Here is an 18683-nt window from a genome sequence, read left to right on the forward strand (position 1 = left end):
CTAATTTATTTTTGCTCTGTTCTTAAAAGGACAGAGCAATAATAAATTAGTTGAAAATAAATGAGTAGAAAATCGCTTTTGATTAACCAAAATCAAGTTTGATAAGTGATTTTCTACTAATTTAAATTATAGTTTATATATTTTAACGTAAATAAATAACAAGCAACAAGATCAAGTACTTGTTTGAGGGTTCTACCGAAACTCAAATCGGGAAGTTTAATTAGCGTTTTACCTTAATCTAAATCAATAGAAGTATTTAAAATGGCAACTGTGCTAACACCAAGGTTCCTTATTCTGAGCGATAAAATTGCCTTCGAAATGGCATACACTAATGATTCTTTAAGTAATGATAAGTCGCCAAGTTTTGTTTTTAAAATTGTATCATTAAGTTGATTTTCAGTGTAACATTTTTGTTTTTTTGTTTGCTATTTAGTAAATATTTTTCCGTTGGCTGAAATTAATTGTTGTTTAAAATAAATATTAAGCTTAGCGATGAAAGTTTTTAAAACAACTAGGAGAATAGGTAGTGAAAACAATTTAAAAAAATTTACCCACAAATAACTTACATGTTTAATCATGTTTCCCCACATTAATATTAGTTTTTTTAACTTAAGAAGAACAAGGAGTCGGAGCAATTTAAACCTTTTCTGACCTCTTTATTTTAACCTTTAGCTCAAGAAGAGGAGCTTAAGAGATCATTTGACCTAACTATTTTTGATTAGATTATGTTGGATTTTTTTATTTGTAAAAGTTATATTTTTTAATACAGCTCTTTTTAATGAGAAGGTTTGGTTTAACATTTAAAAGAATTTATTTGTATGATCAGTATTTATAAAAGCACTTTTATAAAAACCTTCCAAAAAACAAGTAGACTGCTAGATTGCATAGGCCCTATCAGTCTTAGGGAAGTAAATGCAGTATATAGTAAAAAAAATCTATATACTTTATTACAAGTTACGTATGTAGTAGCTCACCTCCATTACGTATTATCCTTCGGAGCAGTATTTTTTATATTAGGTGTATTATACTTTTAATTTAAAGAAACTTTTCCACCCAAACATTACATTTTTAAACATTAACCACTCAAATCAATAAAAAAGAAGGAGCAAGTATTTTTACTTCCATCTTTTACTCTCTACAAAAGCTGTCTCTTCCAACCACACAGCTTATGGGCATGGCGTATAATTCCATTTTAGTGTGTAAGTAACATGGAGCATACTCAAAACATTTTAGTTTTAAGTAAATAATTATGTTAAATGACAATGCTATGCAAAAAAATGAAAAGTTTTGTCTAGTATCAAAAAACATAATTTTAGTTTTTCCCAACTCCCCCTTCCAAAGTCCAAAATTTCCCGAGAGTAGTTATTAAATTACGAATTGTTTTTTCCATAAATTTATATTTATCGATAGGTTGCAAATTTCATACAAAAAATGAATGAAGTAAGTAATTAATGTATATATATACATAAAGACATTTATTTTTAATACAAAATAATAGTTCTATGTGCGACAATATTTAAAATTTAGCTCAGTAGGTGAATAGTTTAAATAAACAATTAGTTAATAATTAAAAAAAGAAACACATTGCAAACACTGATAAAACTGCTTTTGAAGATAAAATCTAAAAAATAAAGTTAAAAACCAATAAAAGTACAGCAAAAAATTATCGTAATATCAAAAATAAGCTGAAAAAAAAAAAAAAACACACCAAACGGTAATGACTTCTTCTTCTCTGAATAGTTAATGTTTTTTCTTTTGAAAACTCATAAAAATAAGTTTTATGGAAAATACCTTTCTAACTGTCAACTGGTTTTTATCTACTGAAAAAAATAATGTTACAAACAAGTGAAATCGAACCTATTTCATCTGTATTCTTAGTAAATTATATATATATATATATATATATATATATATATATATATATATATATATATATATATATATATATATATATATATATATATATATATATATATATATATATATATATATATATTATATATATATATATATATATATACATATTTGTTGAACGTCGTAATAGCATAAAATAAAAAATTATTTTTAAAAATAACATGTTTTTTGTTCTTGACATGTTTCGTAAAATTTATTTACATTTTCAAAAGATTATTTTACAATAATAAAAAACTCTGAAATAAATATTAAAAAATAGAAGTCGAAATACAGTCGAAGTCAGAGAAATATTAACGAACAAAAAATTATACGTAATAAACCAATACATTTATTACAAAATAACTAAAAATACAAAATAAATAAAGATTATATATATATATATATATATATATATATATATATATATATATATATATATATATATATATATATATATATATATATATATATATATATATATAAACTGACAGTAAAATTAAATAGATAAGTTTATAGTATAAAGTTTGTTTATTAAGTGAGGGACTTTCCCATTTAATGTGGAGGGCTTCTTTCATCTTTAATTTGTGTTTGGTTGGCGAATTATCCTAAATTTTAACAGAATCACAGCCCAAATTTTTGAAATTAGGAGATAAATTTAAGTGTTTAAATATATGAGATTGTTTATCACTTTTATGGTGCTCATTTATTCTAGTTGGCAAGTGTCTGGAGGTTTTTCCGATATAACTGGCATTACAGCCAGCGCAAGAAAATTTATAGACAACATGAGATTTAAGCAGTTTAGGAAGTGAATCTTTTAAGCAAAAACAATCTTGTATTTTATTAGTAGTGAAAATTGATTTTATTAGAGCATCCTTGCAACATTTATGTACAATTTTTGAAATTTTCCTTTTAGTGTAATTAGAGTACATTCCAATGTATGGAAGCTTAAAGTATCTTATATTTAAGTTATTAACAATGTTAGACACAGATGGGTTCATTTTCTTATCAATATAGGATTTAATTTTACAGTCAATAATTTTTTGTGGAAATTTATTATTTTGTAAAACTAATGATAGATTCTTAATATCTTTATCAAAACCAACCCAAGAATTATTAATTCTAAATGTACGATCAATCAAACAACGAACAAGTCCAAATTTCTAGCAAGAGGGAATAAAACTAAAAAATTTTTGTAAAAGACCTGTATACGTATTTTTGTGATAAACTGAAGGATTTTTTAATAAGTACATCTAAAAAAGCAATCTGGTTATCTTGTTCTTTTTTCATTCATATATATATATATATATATATATATATATATATATATATATATATATATATATATATATATATATATATATATACATATATATATATAAATATATAAATATATATATATATATATATATATATATATATATATATATATATATATATATATATATATATATATATATATATATATATATATATATATACATACATACATACATATATATATACATACATATATATATATTAAGATACATAAATTGTTCAAGTAAATGGAAAAACTCAAATCGTTGTAGTAATTATAAACAGTTGTCAAAAAGAGTTTCAATTGAAATTTCCATAGCAAGACGAAAGTATGAGTTAATGATTGTTGATAAAGCTAAAAAGAACTCAAAATTATTATATAGATATATGAATTCTCAACAATATGTAAAAGACTCTATAAAAGCTCTGAGGCAACCAAGTGGTGAAATAACTCACAATCCTAAAAAAATTGCTGATCTACTGAATATAAACTTCCAAAACATTTTTGTAAAAGAAAGTAAAAATTGCATTCCATTTTTTAAAACAAGAATAAATGATACCACCTTTAACTTAATTCCTGAAGATATTCATTATGATGATGTTCTTGAAAGGCTTAAAAATCTTGATCAAAACAAAGCATATGGAGTTGACAAATAACATCCATATATCTTAAAAAACTGTGCTACTGCTTTTGCTCTTCCTCTCACTCTAATTTTTATGGAGTCAATAGAAAAAAGTCAACTACCAAATCAATTTAGTTCAGCAAATATAACTGCACTATATAAAAAAGGTGACAAAACTGATTCTGGGAATTATAGACCTATATCACTTCCTTGTATTAGTTTTAAAATACTTCAAAGAATAATAAAAAACAAGTTAGAAAAATATCTTCACGAAAATAATATTATAGCTAATGAACAGCACGGGTTTGTTAAAAACAGGTCATGCACGACCAATTTACTTGAAACTCTAGATTATATTACAAGAAACGTTGATCAAGGAATTCCTGTTGATGTAGTTTTACTTGATTTTGCAAAAGCATTTGATACTGTTCTACATCAAAGGCTTATCTCGAAACTTAAAGCATATGGTATTAATGGCCTGGCACTTAATTGGTTTCAAGCTTTCCTTTCTAATAGAAGGCAGAGAGTCGTTATGGGAGATTATGTTTCAACTTGGGCCGAGGTGTACAGTGGAGTTCCTCAAGGCTCAGTATTGGGTCCACTACTGTTTATACTCTATATAAATGATCTTCCTGTGTCTCTAAAAAATACTTCAAAATTGTATGCTGATGACACCAAAATCATGTCAATTAGTTCTTCTGATGAGTTACATAATAAACTTCAATGCGATTTGAACTCTGCATATGCTTGGACACAAGACTGGTTACTTAATTTTAATATTGAAAAGTGTTTAGTTATGCATTATGGCTTTAAAAATAAACGATATCCATTTTATATAAATAGTTGTAAACTCAATACATCGGATTCTGAAAGAGACCTAGGAGTGATTTTTTCAGATAACTTGAAATGGAAAAATCAGGTATTATCGAGTGCAAGCAAAGCAAATCGCATGCTGGGCATTATAAAGAAATCGTTTGTTCAATTTGATGCAGAACTGCTAAAATCTCTTTATCTTACTTGCATCCGTCCACTTCTTGAGTTTGCTGTACCCGTATGGGCTCCTTATCAAAAACAAGATATTGTCATTTTAGAAAAAGTACAACGTCGTGCCACTAAATTAATACCTCAAATCAGTAAATTATGCTATGAAGATCGACTAGCTTGTCTTAGAATGCCCTTACTTGTTAAAAGAAGACAACGAGGGGACATAATACAACTGTATAAAATTTTCAATGGTTACGATAAAATTGAATTTACAGAAAATCATTCCTTTAAATCAAATTGTACTCGTGGCCATATCCTAAAATATTCAAAAGACTTTTCGAAACATAAATACAGAGAAAACATTTTACTTAATCGAGCTGCAAATTACTGGAATGCACTGCCAGAAACTGTTGTCAAAGCTACTTCAATAAATTCATTTAAAGCAAGACTTGATCGATGGGAGTCAAACCATCACGAGACTCAGCTGTCAAAGTGTGTATAAAATCACACTCACTGGTAGCAATACCAGTCACAGCAGAAACTAATACTAATACTAATACTAATACTAATATATATATATATATATATATATATATATATATATATATGTATATATACATATAAATATATATATATATATATATATATATATATATGTATGTATATATATATATATATATATATATATATATATATATATATATATATATATATATATATATATATATATATATATATATATATATATATATATATTCTGACAGTTGGTTATTTTGATTGGTTATTTACCGAGTTATTATGTAATAAATGTATTGGTTTATTATGTATAATTTTTTGTCTGTTAATATTTCTCTGTAAAGACTTCTATTTTTTAATATTTATTTCAGAGTTTTTTATTATTGTAAAAAAATTTTTTTGAAAATATAAATAAATTTTACGAAACATGTCAAGAGTACAAAACATGTTATTTTAAAATATATATATATATATATATATATATTTATATATATATATATTTACATATTTATATATATATATATATATTTATATATATATATATATATTTATATATATGTGTGTGTATATATATATATATATATATATATATATATATATATATATATATATATATATATATATATATATATATATATATATATATATTAACATTAAAATATTTTAAATGAGAAAATACAACTTTATAATGGAACTTGAAGTTTTATGCCATTCGGCAATCATCAGCCATATTATTCAAATATAAAATAAAAAAACATTTCAAAAAGATATTGATCACTCTTAAACAGACAAGAGTTGTATTTCCAGCAATATACAACATTTATCAATAAATTTATTGCTCCTCCTGTTGAGCACTCTTCTTATGTCGTTAAAAATGGAGAAAGTTAACTTTAATTATTCAATTAAAAATATACCTATACCATCAAATAAAGAATACAAATTGCGATTGCTTGAAAAAACTGAGATATTGATTAAAAGGATGCGATGGAAGGCATTTTTCTTCATAAATCACCAGTCTAACAGTATGAATGATATTAATAGTAATAGTAATAATTATACCAAATTTAATTCTTATGGTATTAACACACCACATTGTCCACAACAAATTAAAGATATGCATGCGTTTGAATGCGATTTATTCAAATTAATTAAGAACATACAGTTTAGGAAGGTTCAATGCGCCTTCCAAAATAAATTAAAAAAAGACATTTCTTCTATTCGAAAATCAACGTATACTTACACTTACGCAGATAAAACATCAAATTTGTATAAATTATCAAAAGACGAATACAATAAGTTTTTAATGAACGCTACTACATCTAACTATAAAAAAACCAACCCTATTATAAAAGATCACATTAATAAAGAAGGGAAAACTATTCTAAAGAATCATGACGTTTTTAAAAAAATCAATATAAACAGTTCTTCAAATTGTTTCATTACATTAAAAGACCATAAACCTAATTTTTTAAATAACCCTACTGTTCTTCTAATTAACCCAGCTAAGAATGAAGTTGGTAGAATAAGTAAGCATATTTTATCAGATATTATCACCAACCTAAGAAATATTTTGCAATTAAATCAGTGGAATAGTACACAAAATGTAATAAACTGGTTCAAAAACATCAATGACAAACATTTTTATAAATTCCTTATTTTTCGACATCGTTGACTTTTACCCTTCTATTAATGAAAAGCTACTTATCGACTCCATAAACTTTGCAGAACAATACATTTCCATTGCTGCTGATCATAAATCTTTAATTCTCCACGCGCGTAAGTCTTTATTATTTACCAATGATCAAGTTTGGATTAAGAAATCGAGTGGTTTGTTTGATGTTACCATGGGTGCATTTGATGGAGCGGAAGTGTGTAAGTTAGTTGGTATTTTTCTTCTCTTCCGGATTTCGCAATTTTATAAAAAATCTGATTTTAGATTATATAGAGACGATGGCCTAGCCGTGTTTAAAAACGCAAGCGGTCGAAAAATGGAAAAAATTAAGAAGCATTTTACTCAAATATTTAAACAATACAACCTCTGTATTTCCATTCAATCTAATATGAAAGTTGTTAACTACCTTGATGTTACATTTGATCTTAATAACTGAACTTTTCAACCTTACCATAAACCTGATAGTGCGCTAAATTATATCCATGCTAGTTCCAACCATCCACCAAGCATTTTAAAACAATTACAAACCAATTGAACATAGATTATATTCCAATTCTTCAAACGAAAATTTTTTCCAAAAGTCTATTATAAATCCTATTATAAATCCTATAAATCCTATTTATAAAGACGCATTAGAAAAGTCTGGATTTCCCACCAATCTCCAATATCATTCAAATCTAAATCCTTCTAATACTAATAAACGAAAAAGAAATATAATATGGTTTAATCCTCCTTTCAGTAAAAATGTGGTAACAAAAATTGGACACCTTTTCTTAAACTTAATTGACTTACATTTTCCATTACATCATAAGCTCCACAAAATTTTCAACAGAAACACATTAAAAGTTAGTTACAGCTGCATGCCAAATATTCGATCTATTATTAATTCACACAACCAACAAATTTTGCGCAACAAACTCACCACTAATGATATAAGTTGCAACTGCATTAAGAAAACTGCATGCCCATTAAATAACGAATGTCTAACAAAAAACGTTGTATATAAAGCCACTTTATCATCACCCAATCCCAGTCTTATGGAAAAATCTTACATCGGTATCAGTGAAAACGCATTCAAGTTCAGATTTGGAAACCACCTTAAATCATTTAATGCAACCAGGTATAGAAATGATACAGAACTTTCCAAAGAAATCTGGAAGCACAAACACGCAGGTAACATGCCTATAATTAAGTGGAACATAATTAAAAGATGCCAATCTTATAATCCATCTACAAAAAGGTGTAACCTTTGCATCAGTAAAAAATATTTTATTATGAATTTTGATAGTGGTTTACTACTTAATAAAAAAAGTGAATTGGTTTCTGCTTGTAGGCATAGGAAAAAATTTTTACTTTCTAACTTTGATTCCGGCAATTAGCAAATATCGGATCACGTACACTTGACGTCAGATGCCGTTGCAACGCTAAATTTGTATTTTTTATGACGGTTTTTATTTTATATTTGAATAATATGGCTGATGATTGCCGAATGGCATGAAACTTCAAGTTCCATTATAAAGTTGTATTTTCTCATTTAAAATATTTTAATATTATTTGATCTATTTTATTTCAAAAAGATATTGATCACTCTTAAACAGACAAGAGTTGTATTTCCAGCAATATACAACAATTATCAATATATATATATATATATATATATATATATATATATATATATGTATATATGTATATATATATATATATATATATATATATATATATATATATATATATATATATATATATATATATATATATATATATATACTTAAACAATTTTAAAATGTATTTTACAAAATAGAGTGCTCAATGTTCTTGAAAGAACAGAGAAATTATAAATTAGTAGAAAATCACTTAACAAAGTTTTATTGATGAAACACAAAGTTAAATGAAAAAAATTTTTGTAAAGTGATTTACTACTAATTTCTATATATATATATATATATATATATATATATATATATATATATATATATATATATATATATATATATATATATATATATATATATATATATATATATATATATATATATGTATATATATATATATATATATATATATATATATATATATGTATATATATATATATATATATATATATATATATATATATATATATATATATATATATATATATATATATATATATATATATATATATATATGTACATATATATATATATATATATATATATATATATATATATATATATATATATATATATATATATATATATATATATTCATTTATTTATTTATTTACATATCTAACCTGTTAAATCAGGAAAAAACTTATCAAGAGATTTCAAAGCAATATCTGGCCATAAAGAGTTGATAACACTCTTAAATTCTACATCATTTTTATTCAAATGAATCTTCAAACCAAATCGAACTAGAGTCATTAAAACAGTATGAAAAGACACATTACCATCAGCGTTTAGTGGAATGTTCATCTGCATCATACGCTAATAAAGAAAATATTTAACTGTGCTTAATCTTAAATTTTTGCAGTTAAAACATATATAAACAACAACAACTGCAATGTCATAATTTACTATTTTTTAAAAATGTGGCTGCGACACCAGAAGAATATTGATGAATTTTTAAAAAAATAAACTTAGCATATATACAAAATCAAGTATAAACAACGAATAAAGGCAAAGTCAATCTTATGGAGGTCTTAAGTGAATTTATAATAAGGTATTAACCGGGTTAAAAAAAGTCAACTTTGAAACAAATTGAATATCAACTTTTAAAATAGATAATAAACTAATACTGGGTGTTTATCTCACTTACAATAATGGACAATTTGATTCACTATTGAAGCACAAATCAGAACCAGCTAAAATATCAGTGATTGGTAATTTCAACTCAAACTTGTTTAGAGACACTAATTTTGAAAATACGCTCAAACTATTGAAGGTGAAAATCTCATTTTGAATCTGTGGAGACCTTATTTATAAGTGAATTGTACTTTTAAGCGCAATGTAAATGAAAAGATGAAAAGTAAATTGAGACCGAGAATTTGATTCAAGATTTGATTGAGACCAAGAATTTGATCCGAGATTTGATTGAGACCGAGAATTTGATCCAAGATTTGATTGAGACTGAGAATTTGATCAATATTTTGCAAAATATCTAGTTCAAGTAAACATTTGAAATCGTGTCAACCATATAATCAATAACAGTCAATCATATAAGCAATAAAAGTCAATCATATAAGCAATTAAAGTCAATCATATAAGCAGTAAAAGTCAATCATATAAGCAATAAAAGTCAATCGTATAAGCAATAAAAGTCAATCATATAAGCAATAAAAGTCAATCGTATAAGCAATAAAAGTCAATCATATAAGCAATAAAAGTCAATCGAATAAGCAATAAAAGTCAATCATATAAGCAATAAAAGTCAATCATATAAGCAATAAAAGTCAATCATATAAGCAATAAAAGCAATCATCTTGGAGTAAGTGTTAATTTTGTAAATCAAACAGACTTATCAATAAAAAAATTTAAAAACCAAACTTAATTGGAACATTGACAAACAGTGCGACAAACACAAGCAATAATTAAAAAAAAAAGTTAAACACAATAAATATTGATGATGTTATTAATGCAAATTCTGAAAAAATTGTTAAGAAACTAGATATATTTATAAACAAGCTCAACAGTTGCACAAGAGAAGAATACAAAGTAACAGGTCAAACCTCAAGCAGCAGAAAAATATCAGATACAACAAGCATAAAAAATAGTGGGTCAATAAAATGACATTCGGCAATAAATTAGAGTAGCAAACTTTAGTTTAAAAACATTTCAGTCAGAGGATTTAAGGAATAATTTGAAAATACTTAGAATGCACTTCAGATCAGGCAACAAGAAAAAATAAAACAAAAACAAAAAATTATGCAAACAGTAATTGAGATTTAGAAAAAAAAAGTGAACTTCAAAAAAGGAATAAAAAAGTAAGTGAAGTAAATAATGATCTTAAGAAAGCATACACCGACCTATTTAAAAATATAAGAGAAACAAACTCTGACCCTGAGTACACTTTAAAACTGAATAAAGAAGTAAATGAATATTGGACATCAATCAAAAATATATCAACACATGTAAGTAACATTGATGCCCGTAAAGCGTTTGATAAAGTAAATAGATCATGATGCACAAATTAATAAGAAAAATTGGTGGTGTAATTTAATGAGCATTATATGAGTATTATGACTGCTAATTAGCATATGTTTTTAGAGAAGATGATCATTCAAACATCTTTAAAACATCAGTTGAAGTCAAGCAAGTAGTTTCCATGTCTCCTAAGTCATTTTCAATCTATGATGAAGACATGGTAAGCAAGATTGAAAACATGAACTTTGAAACCAAGATAAATGGAATGTGTTCATGTATGCAGATGGTTTATTAGTATTGAGCAATAGTTTACAACATCTAAAAACTTAACATAGTAAAAATTCTATTGTTAAAAGACAGAAAGAGAAAAAAAAAAGAAACAATAATAATGTAAAAAAAAACAAAAAAACAAAAACAAAAAAAAACAAACAAAAAAATATATATATATTTGAATTGACCCAAAATTAAATTTTAGCAAACTTAATTAAACAAAACTTTAGTCAAAACATAAAGGAGTAGTAACAACCGTTATTGTGGTTTATCGGTTTTATTGTGGATCAGAAAAAGGTGGAGAGGTTAAGGGTATCGCTCTTGACATTTCTAAAGCTTTTTAAAGTTTGGCATGCTGGTCTTCTCCATAAGCTTTCTTCTTACGGTGTATCTGGTAACATCTTTAAGATTATTAAATCCTTTCTTTCCAAACATACTATAAAATTTGTCCTTAATGGACAGCACTCTTCTTCTTATTGTGTATCTTCAGGGGTTCCACAAGGATCAATCCTTGGTCCTATACTCTTTTCAATTTACATTAACGGTCTTCCAGATATTCTCACATCTAAGGTGGGATTGTTCGCTGATGATACTACCATTTATTCTTTTCATGATAAGAAGCCAACACTCTCTGATTGCTTAGAGGGGGCATTTGAGCTTGAAAAGGATCTCATATCTGCTACAGCATGGGGCTCACAGTGGCTGGTGAACTTTAATTCAGATAAAACCCAATTTTTTTCAACCATTAATTATTGCAATAATTTAGATCTTACTATATTTATGAATGGTAATGTACTCAATGAGTCATCTACCATCTTCTAGGATAAACTCTTATTTCCAATCTTTTTTGAAAACCATATATCAAACCTGTTGCAAAATTAGCATCTGCTAAGGTTGCATCTTTTTATCACGCTCAACACTTTCATACTCCGGATTCTATTCTCTATCTCTGTAAATCTCAAATCTAACCTTGTAAGGAATACTGTTGCGATATCTGGGGCGGATCTTCTAATGATGTCTTCTCTTTTAGACAAGGTGCAAAAACGCATTGTAAATATAGTTGGACCTGCTTTTGCATTCAACCTCCAACCATTATCTAATCGTCGTAATGTTGCTTCTCTTTCTCTTTTTTACAAATACTTTAATGGGCACTGCTCTAAAGAGCTAGCGTCTCTTGTGCCATCTACTAAAGTTCATTCTTGTGTTACTTATCATTCAATTAAGTCTCATCCTTTTCCTGTGACTGTTCCTAAGTGCTCGAAAAACTCTTATTCATCTAGTTTTTTTCCTTGAACATCAGTCCTTTTTGCTTCCTTTTTCTTGCTTTCCTGATTCATATAATTTGCAATCCTTTAAGTCGTCTGTCAATCGTTATCTTGCTCTACAATCTTCATCTTTTCTCTTTCAGTAACTTCCAACTCTAATTAGTGGTTGCTTGCAGCCTTGTTGGAAGCGTAGATGTTTAAAAAAAAAAAAAAGTGCCTAAACAAATATTTAAAAGTATGGATTAATGTGAAATACAATTCGATGAAACAAATCAACGAAAAGCAAAAATGCATAGTGTCATTTTTGCTTTTCGTTGAGTTGTTTCAGAGCATATTTGTTTAAAAACCAATTCTATACTATGAGGTTGAAAACTTAAGCTGTAATCAGATATCAGAAATTTAAAAAAATTGAAGCGACACTTGTAAAACAATCACTAAACCTGCGCAAATAAACAAAAACTACCTGTCTACTAGTAGTATACAGCATGGAGCCAGCTGATAACAAAATAAAACTATTAAAACTTTTTTTCCATGGCAACTAAATAACGAGTTTACTAAAAAACTAACTGTTAAAATTATAGAGGATTAAAAAAAGACTTAATACAAGAACTAACTCAAGTAGTCTATTAAAAGATATTACATTGACAGGAGAGAGCAATCAAAAGTAGTACTTTGGTCTTCGCAAGTAAACAAAATGAAATTACTTACAAAGTAAAAGCGAAAAATGACTCTACAAGGACTTATTAGTTGACTATAAAAGAACTTGCTTGATCAATAGAACGTCTATGAATAATATGGCTAAGGACTTGCTTTTTCAATAAAACATCTGAAAATAATGTTGTTAAAGACTTTATCAATAGAACGTCTAAAAATAACATAAACTTTAAATTCTGTGTAAAATTTTTAGGGGTGTTTTAATGCAAATGAATTCCATTGTTGTATTGTAGAACATGTATAAAATTTTGTTTTTATAATGTATTTATTTATAATGTTTTTATAACTATAATGTGAAGTGTATTCTGTTTTTTATTTCTCTCATTTTACTCTAGATTTTTATGTTTTATTAAGTTTTCCAGCAACCACTACTTTATTAATGCGTTTTTATCTATCACAAGTCTATTATTTTATTTTAGTTTTATATATTAGATCACAAATAGAATATTTTATTTTAGTTTTTTGAGAATTGTGTATTTTTCATTGTAAATATTACCTATATGGTTTTTAATGAATATAATAATAAAAATATATATATACAAATACCTTAAAACAAACAGCTTTAGGACATTTGGTACCAAATCCGATAGGAGGAGATGTTAAGCGCATTAATTCATACAGTTTGTTATTTGTGATGTATCCTCTAATTAAAAAATTAAACATATTTTAAAATAAAAATAAAAAGATTTTTTACCAAAAAAACACTTTAAAATAAAAAAAGTATAATAATAACAATTTTTGTTTTATTTTAAAATTCTTTAAGTTGCTGTTAGTTACATACGTTGCCTGAGGATCAAATTTTGACCAACAGCTAACAAATTCTTTTAAATCTCGTAAACACATTATAGAGTTGTCACGAGTTAAATATTCAAAGTTATCCATAATTACAGCAACAAACAAATTGAGAAGCTAAAAATAGAAAACTGTGATACAAAAAAAATCACCTGCCTTGGAATTTTTTGGGGAAAAAATAAATATTTATATATATTATATATATTATATATACATATATATATATATATATATATATATATATATATATATATATATATATATATATATATAAATATATATATATATCACTTTTTTCTCAGCACAGCAGCCTTATTCGTCGAGGTTTGTGTTTTGGAGTTATAGAGTTGAGTGAGGGCCTTCTCGGCCTTGGGAAGGTGAATAATTATAAAAAAAAAAGTTATTGATAAATACAATCACCTTGAAAAATAACAATAACTGATTCTTCTATAAACTTGAGAAAGTATTTATGACAAAGAGCATATAAAAAACATATACTTCTTTTGGCCACTACCCCGACAATCTCCTTTTATCTATTCTTTCTCTTGCCTTTAAAATCTCTTGTCTATTTATTAGACAAAGATGGAAAATAAATATACATATATGTCTGATATTGTAAGCTAAACATAATTTGTATTTATATATAAATTCTAGCTCTACAAAATATTTCTTTTTTTTCTTTTTCTTAGGTTTAATAACTTATTTTATTTTCACTATTTTTTTTCTTTAAATAAACAGTTCAGCAAACTTACCTAATAAAACTAATTTGAATTCTTAAACGAATTCACTTAATAAATTTTCTATTTTAAATAATTTAGAATATTATTTTTAATTTAAATTCCTTATAAAAATTTCCTAAAAAGTCCATAACACAATTGCAAAATCAGCATAAGTTATATTTTATTATTTAACCTGCTTAGGTTGCAAGCAAATTATCTAACTGTTAATTAATTTTTTCATGCTAAAATTGCTTTTATTAATTATTTTTATCCAGTTTATTTCTATTTTTTCCTTTTTTAGAATCTAAAACTACTTTTGTTATTTATTTTTATTCTATCATTTTCCTTTTTTAAAATCCTTTTGTAAAGAATTAAGCTTTATATTTCGTCAAAACTCAATCTTTTGCTTAATTACTGATTGCATGCAACCTTGCTAAAAGTGAATTAAAAAAAAAGATAAAAAGAATTAAAACTAAAAAATTATAAAAAAAATTTATTACTTACAAAAAACCTTGAGAGAAACATATATGAAATAAAATAAATTCGAGCCAACGTAGTATTACCGCATGGAACATTTGTATATAATAAATAAGTTTCATTGCATTTGGCATTATCATAACATTCACTCATTATTTCACTCCAATTATCACCAGAAGAACACCTTTAATAATTTTTAGCTTAGATGTTTATTTCTTTTAGAGCATAAGCAAAAAAAAAAAAAAAATCAAAAAAAAAAAAATACTTTAAAGTATTACAAAAAACATAAATACCAAAGTAGAAGTAACATAGTTTTTAAAATGTTATAAAAAACATAAATACCGAAATAGAAGTAATATAGTTTTAAAAATGTTGCAAAAGTTATTCATTTCATTTAGTTGTTTGGTCTTCTCTAACTTGATGTTGCCAAATAACTAAAAATGAAACATGTTTGGCAATATATATTCATATATTCTATTAAGATACATGTATATTTAAAATTATATATATATATATATATATATATATATATATATATATATATATATATATATATATATATATATATATATATATGTAAATTATGTTAGTGTATTTTACAAATAGAGTGCTCAACGTTCTTAAAGAACAGAGCAATAATAAATTAGTAAAAAACACTTATCTAACTTTTTCTTCTACTTGAAGTTTCTTCTACAGGAAGAACTCTTCCTGATGATCCAGCAATGGTGAAACTTCAAGTAGAAGAAAAAGTTAGATAAGTGTTTTTTACTAATTTATATATATATATATATATATATATATATATATATATATATATATATATATATATATATATATATATATATATATATATATATATATATACTCTTGCATGGTCGTCTTTAAGTTTTTACCATAAAATGTCAGTTTTAGATTTTTTTTTAATTTACAGGAATAGAAATTTTTTTTTTTTATTATTATTATTTGATAGACTGCCTGCCCAAACCAAACCCTCAGTCGATGTAGCAGCACTCTGTTGTGAGTCAGGCTATTTGTCAGTTGATGTAGCAGCACTCTGTTGCAGGTCAGGCTATGTCTCAGTTGATGTAGCAGCACTCCGTTGTGCGTCCGGCTATAAGATATTCCATGTAGCAACACTCCGCGCATGTTTTACAGTTAGAAAAAAATAAAAAAATTTTTTTTCCAGAATGTTTTTATTTTTGAAAAATAAAATAAAAACATTCAGAATGTTTATTACCCTCATTTTTACCATTAATAACATTCTCAACCAACTCAGCAAACTAAAGACAGGATCATCAGGACCTGATGACTTCTTCCCAATCTTACTCAAATCTGCTCGCTTAGAAATTGCCTCATCATTCTATATTGTATTTAACAGCTTCATAGGAAACAATTACTTCCTGATCAATGGAAATCAGCGAACATAACACCATTTCCTAAAATTTCAAGCCCACTATCTTCCAATGACTATCGCCCAATTGCTATTATATCTGCGTTATGCAAAGTTTTTGAACGTATTACCATCAAAGTCATTGTCCATCACACCAAGCACACCTGGGCCTCAAACAAATAGTTCAGTTTCCTTCCAAACCGTAGTACAATGGAGGCTATTATTCAAGTTATAGAGGATTGGAGTTGTGCTAAAAATAATAATAAATCAATTTTTGCAATATTCCTTAATTTGGCAAGAGTATTTAATCTTGTTGATTATGACAAGTTGCTAATATATTTGGTGAATATTCTACCTAACTGGCTCACTTCTTGAATTGAAGCTTACTTATCTAATCGGGGCCTCAGAGTAAAAACAAGTGATCACACCACTGATTGGAAATATATGCAAGCTGGAGTACTTCAGGGTAGTGTTCTCGGCCAAATCTTGTTTATTCTCTTTTTTCCGATATAAAGGCCTACCTCCCACCTAGAACCATTCTCGAAAAATACGCTGACGACATCCTGACCTACATTATCTACAATAAAGTTCCTGCCAATTTATCTCAATCTGATGGCGCCGCACATTGGTCTATAGCCAATAGTTACTTTGATTTTATCTTTTGAACAAAGCAGACACAGCTTGTTTTAATGAAAACGATTACTTTTACCCATGATGGCATACTGACGAGTTGGGGGTGTTGAAATATTGATGAGTTGGGAAAACCTTTTTTTTTTATAAGAAAAACTTATTTTTAAGTAAAGTTAAAAGAAAGCGATGCTCCAAAATTTTTTTTTGGTCCAAAAAATATGTAAAACGCAATATATCCTATGCGCATGCGCAAAATTTTACAATGCTGGTGTGTAGCATGAAATGGTAAATTAGGATGGTTTCGAGTAATTTCTGGCTTTTCTGAGGGAAGACTCTAAGGTTAAATGAAATCATTAAGTTACCCTCGATCCTAACTAGCCCCATCCTCCCCTATGCCATCATAGGAGCAGTGGTTGCCTATGATGGCATACTTGTGCTTTTTTTACAATAAGAATAACTTATAAAAAAAATAAAACTGATAAAAACTCCCAGGGTAACTATTGTTCTAGATGTAACAAGAAATGTATCCATATCAAAACTTTTATTATTGGTCTTCAGGATACTGAATAATGAAGCTTCAAAGTTAAGTATGCCGTCATAGGCGCCTTTCCCCTATATATATATATATATATATATATATATATATATATATATATATATATATATATATATATATATATATATATATATATATATATATATATATATATATATTCGCTTCCAACAAGGCTGCAAGAGTTATTGAAGGCTACTTCAATAACTCTGCAAGAGTTATTGAAGAGTCTGAAGTTACTGGAAGAGAAAAGATGAAGCTTATAAAGCAAGATAACAATATCAGCAAAGATGAAGTTTATAAAGCAAGATAACAGACGACTTAAAAGATTGAAAATTACATGAATCAGGAAAACAAGATGAAGGGAGCAAATTCAAATCTGAAGACCTGATGTTTAAGAAAAAAACTAGACAAAAAAGAATTTTTGGAGGACTTAAGAACAAATGACAAGTAACATGGGAAGGAATTTTAGTAGATAGTTCAAGAGACACTAGCTCTTTTTAGCAATGTCCGTTATAGTATTTATAAAAAAGAGAATGGTGGAAGTTTGGCTGCAAGAGCAACAATTTTTACAATGCGCTTTTGCATATATATATATATATATATATATATATATATATATATATATATATATATATATATATATATATATATATATATATATATATATATATATATATATATATATATACACACATCAAATATATTACATACCAATTAAAAGATTAGGTTAAATATTATGTTTTGAATAAATATTCATTATTT

At 26.0% G+C, this 18683-nt stretch overlaps 1 protein-coding gene across 3 annotated transcripts in view; it reads right to left on the bottom strand.

Moving 5' to 3' along the window:
* Nucleotides 1-1441: 1441 nt before the first annotated feature.
* Nucleotides 1442-18683, bottom strand: part of LOC136077124 (voltage-dependent R-type calcium channel subunit alpha-1E-like) — a 196415-nt gene continuing 179173 nt past the window's right edge. The window contains exons 33-39 of one of the 3 annotated variants that reach the window (XM_065791765.1): nt 15688-15779; nt 15373-15529; nt 14139-14266; nt 13904-14000; nt 9260-9452; nt 1709-1817; nt 1442-1621 (exon numbers count right to left, since the gene is read on the bottom strand). In XM_065791765.1, the coding sequence (XP_065647837.1) occupies nt 1741-1817; nt 9260-9452; nt 13904-14000; nt 14139-14266; nt 15373-15529; nt 15688-15779 (744 nt within the window). In that variant the 3' untranslated portion in view covers nt 1442-1621; nt 1709-1740. Of the gene's footprint in view, nt 1821-9259; nt 9453-13903; nt 14001-14138; nt 14267-15372; nt 15530-15687; nt 15780-18683 lie in introns of all 3 variants that reach the window. The other 2 variants (XM_065791764.1, XM_065791766.1) reach the window with 2 other exon arrangements.

Source organism: Hydra vulgaris, chromosome 02 (assembly GCF_038396675.1).
Source record: "Hydra vulgaris chromosome 02, alternate assembly HydraT2T_AEP".
Classification (NCBI taxonomy): Eukaryota; Metazoa; Cnidaria; class Hydrozoa; order Anthoathecata; family Hydridae; genus Hydra; species Hydra vulgaris.